The sequence below is a fragment of the Polyodon spathula genome, chromosome 44 (genome assembly GCF_017654505.1).
Source record: "Polyodon spathula isolate WHYD16114869_AA chromosome 44, ASM1765450v1, whole genome shotgun sequence".
NCBI lineage: Eukaryota > Metazoa > Chordata > Actinopteri > Acipenseriformes > Polyodontidae > Polyodon > Polyodon spathula.
In genome coordinates, this window is record NC_054577.1 from 2,850,420 (window position 1) to 2,858,115 (window position 7,696).

A 7,696-nucleotide genomic window follows, 5' to 3' on the forward strand; every position below is an offset into this window, starting at 1 on the left:
AGTGAGTGCAGATGTGTTGAAGTTTGAGTCCAGAGATTTGTGTCCTGTTCTTGTGTACACTTAACAAGAACGTTACCTTTTGAATCCTATAATTTTGCATTCTTCAGCTCGACAAAAATTATTCAGGACTGAAAGGGTTAATCAGGTTTTGTTTATACAAGGAGACAGAAAACACACACAAATACCCACCCACCTCCCTACACAGACACACACATACACACACCTACCTATACACATACACACACCCACCCACCCACCTACCTACCTACACAGACACACACACCCATCCTCCCACCTACCTATACAGACAGACACACACACATCCACCCACCTACCTATACAGACACACACACACACATCCACCCACCTACCTATACAGACACACACACACACACCTACCTATACACACTATACAGACACACACACACACACCTACCTATACACACACACACACACACCTACCTATACAGACACGCACACACACACCTACCTATACACACGCACACACACACTTTTTTTCCCATTCTTGCCTCCTCCAGCCCCTGCACACACTGCAGCCCTCGTGTCTCAAAGCAGAAATCAGTGTGGAGCTCTACACAGCTGCAGAGCACCCCATTTGTTTTAAGACGTATCGTGGAATCTGATTGGCCCTGTAGGCTTAGAATGTCAAACTCCTGTTCTGATTGGCTCACAGAGATAGGAGAGTTTGGCTCTGTCAGCAGTTTGCGTTCTCGACCTGCGTGGCACTGTGGTTCTGACCCGACCCGACGAAGGTCACAGTCTCACTTGATCCGGGTACCAGGGCTGCATGGGTTTCTGTGGAGTTCTGGGGTTCTGGTTGGCTGCTGCTGGGGGGCCTGGTTCCATTGGATATTGGTCCAGACTCGGGGCATTGGTTCTGTGGAACCAAACAGGAGAAGAAGCAGGGCAGAGCGAACAGAACCAGCGTCCCGGCCAGGAGGAATGCCCCAGCGACCAGGAACGAGGCAGTGAAATCCCCAGTGAGGTCCCGGAGCCAGCCTGAGGAGAGACACAGCATTCACAAGCAGGACAGCGAGTTACACAAGAGACACAGCATTAAATTAATAACAGTGTAATCCAGAATTTGATCACACGGAAATAAAAACAGACAGATAACAAATGTGGTTTTAATTGTAAAATTTTAAATAAATAAAATTTAACAAATGTAATAAAATTGGAATAAAAAAAAAAATTACAACAAAAGCTCCCCCCCCCCCCCTCACCTGACAGCGGGGACCCCAGCAGCCCCCCCACGCTCTCGATCATCTGCAGCAGCCCCAGTGCCCCGAAGATGCGCCCCACTCCCACAATATCGGGGAGCAGCGAGAACACCACGGGGGTCATGGCTCCAGAGCAGAACCCGTAGACCAGACCCAGGGCGAGCAGGACCGGGTAGGAGACTCCGAGCGGGATGACCAGCATGGAGAGGCCGGTGAGCCCCGTCCACAGAGCCAGGATGTGAGGCAGCCTCACCCTGCGCAGGTCCGACACCCAGCCGGACACTCCGCGGCCCAGGAGGTCTGTCAGCGCGGTCAGAGACATGACGAGGGCAGCCTGATACTCATGGAAGCCCTTCTGCTGGATATGGGCCACCAGGTGGATGTATGGGATGAAGTAGCCGGCATTGAAGAGGGTGACAGCGGCGGTGTAGGTAAGGAAGGGCCAGTCCTTGAGCAAGGAGAGGTCGAACAGGGACCACAGCCTGGAGAGGAGCGGGGAGGAGGAGGGGTGCTGGGAACACAGTGGACAAGAAAGACTTACAAAGCTTCGCATTAGACCAGGGCTTCTCAAAACCAGCGTTCCAAGTGAGCACTCAACTGCTCAACCATTTGCTTGACTGTTTAAGAGCTCTCTCTCTACCTGCGGGCTGGGGGTGATGCTCTGGTCCTCCAGCAGCCTCAGGGGTCGGAGCAGAGCCCCGCACACCACGAGGTTCAGGCTCAGCCCCCCCAGGATGAGCAGGGCCCCCCGCCAGGCGTAGTGATCCACCAGGAATTGGAAGAGCGGCGAGAAAGCAAAGGAGGCCACACCCACCCCCATGAACCCCACCCCCGTGGCCAGAGTGCGTCGCCGGCAGAAATAGCGAGTTACCATGGCGACGGAGGGGGTGAACACCAGCGCCCAGCCCAGACCTGAGAGAAAGAGAGAGAGAGAGAGAGAGAGAGAGATCATTAGATGGCTCAGTACGTTAACATTATCGAGCAGGTTTCATTCGACTTCATGAAGCACAATGAGTTCATTCTCCAGGGAGATGCACAGCTGAATACAACCCCTGTAGATCTGACAATTATATGGCTGATCCCTTGATTTTCTATAAATGATTTGTTTAAACCAGAGGTCCCTAAACTCTATAGTCATGGTGACCTCATTCTCTGGCAGCACGCTGTGAAACTGCAGGACTGCCAAGCGAAGACCGTTCTAGTTTTATTGTACGCAGTGACTGATTTACCTGGTCTGGGTTTCAGAGTTCAAGTGGGTAATATTGCAATCTGCACTTTCAAACTTTTTTGGTTTTCAGTGTTAAGGCCAGGGCCTGAAGTCAGCTGCGTAGCTGCACAAATTAATATTAACTGTGCGACTCCCCCCTGCACACCACACGGCCGTGCCTTTACCAGGGGAGACCCTCTGGGACCCCTGCGCTCCCCTGACTGTGTGACTCCCCCCTGCACACCACACGGCCGTGCCTTTACCAGAGGAGACCCTCGGGGACCCCCGCACTCCCCTGACTGTGCGACTCCCCCCTGCACACCACACGGCCGTGCCTTTACCAGGGGAGACCCTCGGGGACCCCCGCACTCCCCTGACTGTGCGACTCCCCCCTGCACACCACGCGGCCGTGCCTTTACCAGGGGAGACCCTCGGGGACCCCTTACTGTTTTGTGGTGTTTGCAATTGTTCGAACATTGAGTTAGTAAAACATTTTCTCTAAACCTGCCTTTCTGCCTGGCAATTCCCTTCTTTTGGTTTTATAATCCAGAAAGGCAATGAGTTCCCTTAAAAAAAAAAAAAAAGTGCTGTGCTTTTGCAAACAGAGCGTGGATTATGAAATGAAGGACTCTTCTTTGACTGGACTGCAGGGGAGAGAGAGGGGGGGGGGGGGGCGAGACTGGACTGCAGGAGAGTCTCTTTACAGAAATGACGGCTCTGTGCCCTGAACTCGATAAACAACAGACACCACCCAAGAACAGGACAGCTGCCAAACCAGCAAGCGTATACTGAGAGAGAGAGTCATTCAAGATCTAACAACGGCTTTGAAGTGGATAGTGCTGTGCAGGTCTCTCACCTGAGACAAGCCCGATGGACAGGTACAGGTGAGTCAGGCTGCTGGCCAGAGAGCCCAGGATCATCCCCAAACTGGCCAGGAGTCCACCCACCATCACCACCGACCGTGCCCCCCACGTACTGCTGAGCGCACTCGCGAGCGGACCTGAGGAGAGGAGAGGAGAGGGGGATCACAGACCAGAATAACCAGGGAGAGAGGAGAGGGGGATCAGACATACAAATAACCAGGGAGAGAGGAGAGGAGAGGGGGATCACAGACACGAAGAACCAGGGAGAGAGGAGAGGGGGATCACAGACCAGAATAACCAGGGAAAGAGAAGAGGGGAGGGGGATCCCTCCCTTTAACCACCCTTTCTAAGCCCCCCCCTCCGTTGACTGACTTGCAAACTGCTGCACTGCGACCCCGATGGAAGTGATCCAGGACACGGCTCCAGCCGGCTCCTCGAAGTATTCCACGAACTCCACGAAGAACACACCGAAGGAACGGATCAGCCCGAACACCAGCGCCGACTCCAGGAAGAGAGAGAACACAATGACCCAGCCCCAGCCCCCGTCTGGGGGGGAAGAGTACAGTGGCACCGCCATGCAGCCCTGCGGCACAGCACAGCACACACTGGGGTTAATATACAGGAGGAACGAGGGAGGAGAGAGAACACCTGCACAGCACAGCATACACTGGGGTTAATATACCAGAGGAACTAGGGAGGAGAGAGAGACAGAGAGAGAACACCTGCACAGCTCTATGGAGCCCTGCTGCACAGCACACACACGCACTGGGGTTAATATTCCAGAGGAACAGGGGAGCAGTAATAGCTGCAGAGTTTGTAGTGTCCTGCCACAGGATCAGAGACACACAGACGAGCCCGACACACAAACAGCACTCTGTTTATTTCATGTACTATTGCACTGCTAATCAGTCACTGTAGATAGAACTCACTGTGATCTTAACTTGTTGCCTCCTAGTTCATATAAAAGCTATACTGACCAGAGTTGCCAAGAAAAACAATACTTGAGTGTTTGGTTATAAACCTCTGATAACTGCAATCTCACTACAGCTGCAGAGGATGAACCTCGTGGGGGGTGTGCAAGGTACAAACAGACGCAGAGGAAAATAAAAAAGAAATAACAGAAACGTGACACCTGCTTTCTTGATGGCGATTTCTGTCCGTGTCAACTGCACGCAGGGCTTTTCCATTTGAAAGCATGCGGTCGCTATCACGAGTCTGACCAGCTGATTCAATTAAACAGAGGTTCCACCATTATTATTATTATTATTATTATTAATAATTTAGCAGACGCTTTTATCCAAAGCGACCTACAGGGGTAAACTATGCATCAGCTGCTGTTGCTGCTGCAGAATCACTTGCTGCTAACTTAACCCTAACTGCTCTCTAAAGGAATTCAAAGCAGAGAAGATGCACGAGTCAGCGCCAAGCGTGAGACGCAGATACAGCCGAGACAGCGCTAGCAAGCGCTCTGGCTAAAAATACTGGACATGGAAGACACAAGAAAGAAAGACAAAATCCATCCCCTGAAAGTCATCCAAGAGTGCGCTGACTTTACTTACCGTAATGCTGTCTGTCTCTCTGGCGTGGATTAAGGAATGCAGCTATTTGGTTTGATCTTTAGCTCCCTAAACCAGCTGAACTCTGTCCTGGGGGGGGGGGGGGGGGGGGGGGGGTGGGGGGGGGGGGGGGGGGGTGGGGGGGGGGGGGGGGGGGGGTTGAAACCCCTCCCATTTTTATGCAAAACAGGACTGGTGGAGATAAAGCCACTTCCATTTAGGGGCGGGGTTGATTAACACAATAGAAATTTTGTAGAATCTGTAGAATGAAATCATTTTGCTTCATAGAGTCCAGTGAAAGCTGCTGAATAATGTTCCCTTGTTAACATATTGAATTGCACCCCCTCTATATAGAATGAACTCCCTCAGCTTCATAGAGTCCAGTGAAAGCTGCTGAATAATGTTCCCTTGTTAACATATTGAATTGCACCCCCTCTATATAGAATGAACTCCCTCAGCTTCATAGAGTCCAGTGAAAGCTGCTGAATAATGTTCCCTTGTTAACATATTGAATTGCACCCCCTCTATATAGAATGAACTCCCTCAGCTTCATAGAGTCCAGTGAAAGCTGCTGAATAATGTTCCCTTGTTAACATATTGAATTGCACCCCCTCTATATAGAATGAACTGATTCAGCTTCATAGAGTCCAGTGAAAGCTGCTGAATAATGTTCCCTTGTTAACATATTGAATTGCACCCCCTCTATATAGAATGAACTCCCTCAGCTTCATAGAGTCCAGTGAAAGCTGCTGAATAATGATCCCTTGTTAACATATTGAATTGCACCCCCTCTATATAGAATGAACTCCCTCAGCTTCATAGAGTCCAGTGAAAGCTGCTGAATAATGTTCCCTTGTTAACATATTGAATTCCACCCCCTCTATATAGAATGAACTCCCTCAGCTTCATAGAGTCCAGTGAAAGCTGCTGAATAATGTTCCCTTGTTAACATATTGAATTGCACCCCCTCTATATAGAATGAACTCCCTCAGCTTCATAGAGTCCAGTGAAAGCTGCTGAATAATGTTCCCTTGTTATCATATTGAATTGCACAGCACTTTGTAGTTTTCCACATAATGAAAAACTACTAACAACTGAAAAATGTGACATTTAGAAATCTAACATGAAATACTATTATACTACTATTCTGGTTTCCAGTAGACTTTTTTTGTGATGTCATTTTGTAGTTTCTTTGATTGCATGATGCTAAATAAAAAAATCATAATTATGTTTGTACAGTTTTTTTTTTTAAATCTCTCTCAATCCCAAAATTCTAGGGCACGCTAAACTTTTGGCCTGCGATGTACTACTGAAGTATTTAAACATAATCCACTAGCAATATTGGACCTGCTTTTAAACCACAACATCTGAAAAGTGTGAACGAATATTCGACTCTCTAACCAGCACAGCTAAGCATCCGAACATGAAAATGAGAAGGAAGGACAGCGAAAGCAAAATATGGAACAGGGTCAATAAAGCTATAGATTAAAGTCAGCACGTGTTTCAAATAACAATAAAAAAATTAAAAAAAACACTGTTTATTACGGCAATAAAACCTCGTGGGCGTTATCTGACCACTCCTCTCATCCTGCAAAGTGACAGTGTGGATTTTTTTTTTTTTTTTTAACGTCACAGTGGGTCCCATTGACAGCACAGCGACAGAAGCCTGTAGCAGAATGACGGATTCAGTTATCACATAATTACAAAAGAACATAGAACAACACACTTACAAAATAACACATCACCATTAAAGCGCTCTGTTGTAACCAATATTCATAAGCTCTCATAACAAGCGTTTATTCAATTATTTTGTATATATATTGTTATGGTTTCTGGTCAAGTAACCCGCATCCTGGGCTTGCATCACCTTTTTAAATGCATTACTTAGACAGCCAGATAGAAGCAACGTGTTTACACTGAAACTGCTACCCCGTCACTTATTTCAGGGCATCGAACAGGTAAATTCAAGAGTACGTTTGCAATAATAATTTAAAACAAACTAACAACGAATTATGCAAAATGACTCACGTCCTCGTGTCTCAGGCGGTCCAGTGGGTTGCTAAGCAGCGACGAGAAGCTATAATAACCAGCTATCGTTTAATTAACGCCATTTGGTCTTGTGAGGGAACATCTTGATCAATAAACAGCGGATCTAGAGTCGTACCGGCGTTCTCCGTTTAAAGAATGAATGTTATTCTTGTTTTTCTGGGCAAAGAGTCTTTTTTTTTTTTTTTTTTTTTTGCTTGCTTGCTTGCTGAATTCAGCCACCACGTAGCTGCAAACACGACACACTGTTGCAAACGTGTAACTTTGCTAAATCGGATATTTTCACCCAGTCAGTATTGTTTATAACAACACGCAACAATGTTGCGTGCTTAAAAAGAAAACACTTGCATGCAATCATTAAATTTGCAGGGGCTGTACGAACAACGTTGTGAAATAGCGACACCTGCTGGATTGGAGGACAACAGCAGGCATGCCGGCACAGCATGGGTGACCGCACATGCGCATTGAGAATTGAGCGAAGTGACCTGTTGGGGAAAATAGTTTCTTAAAAAAAAAAAAAAAAAAAAAAAAAAAAAAGCTTCTGTAATTTGTCTTTGAAACAAATAGCAGAGCTGTCTATCAACCTTTTTTAAACTAATTAATTAGAAATTTAAAAATAAATAAATAAATATTTTATTTAGGACTGTTGACAAAAATACCTTGCCCATTTAAAAAAAAATAAAAAAAAATAAATAAATTTGGTAATATTTTGCCTTATTTTATGATTTTATAAATTCACTCCCCCCCCCCCCCCCCCCCCCAACGTCAAGTTTACCAAATACT

General features: G+C 47.2%; 1 protein-coding gene across 6 annotated transcripts; it reads right to left on the reverse strand.

The window, feature by feature from the left end:
- Positions 1-446: 446 nt before the first annotated feature.
- On the reverse strand, positions 447-7,274 carry slc16a13 (solute carrier family 16 member 13). Of its 6 annotated transcripts, XM_041237405.1 has the most exons (7): positions 6,896-7,274; positions 6,413-6,533; positions 3,684-3,894; positions 3,305-3,448; positions 1,882-2,153; positions 1,245-1,752; positions 447-1,020 (listed from the first exon to the last, which is right to left on the reverse strand). In XM_041237405.1, the coding sequence occupies exons 3-7, from the start codon at positions 3,886-3,888 to the stop codon at positions 716-718; spliced, it is 1,434 nt and encodes a 477-aa protein (XP_041093339.1). In that variant the 5' UTR covers positions 3,889-3,894; positions 6,413-6,533; positions 6,896-7,274; the 3' UTR covers positions 447-715. The 6 variants fall into 6 exon arrangements, with proteins under 6 accessions (XP_041093339.1, XP_041093336.1, XP_041093338.1 ...); XM_041237402.1 differs by lacking the exon at positions 6,413-6,533; XM_041237404.1 differs by lacking the exon at positions 6,896-7,274 and having other exon boundaries at positions 6,413-6,860.
- Positions 7,275-7,696: the final 422 nt, after the last annotated feature.

What these genes read in the sequence shown, in the direction of transcription:
- slc16a13 (XM_041237401.1), bottom strand. Translation starts at nt 3,975, where the DNA reads ATGCTGTGCTGTGCAGGTGTTCTCTCTCCTCCCTCGTTCCTCCTGTAT. An exon ending in CGCAGTGCAGCAGTTTGCAA is followed by an intron (nt 3,449 to 3,683) that starts GTCAGTCAACGG and finishes TCCTCTCCTCAG; the next exon opens with GTCCGCTCGCGAGTGCGCTC. An exon ending in GCTGGGGTCCCCGCTGTCAG is followed by an intron (nt 1,021 to 1,244) that starts GTGAGGGGGGGG and finishes GTCTCTCCTCAG; the next exon opens with GCTGGCTCCGGGACCTCACT.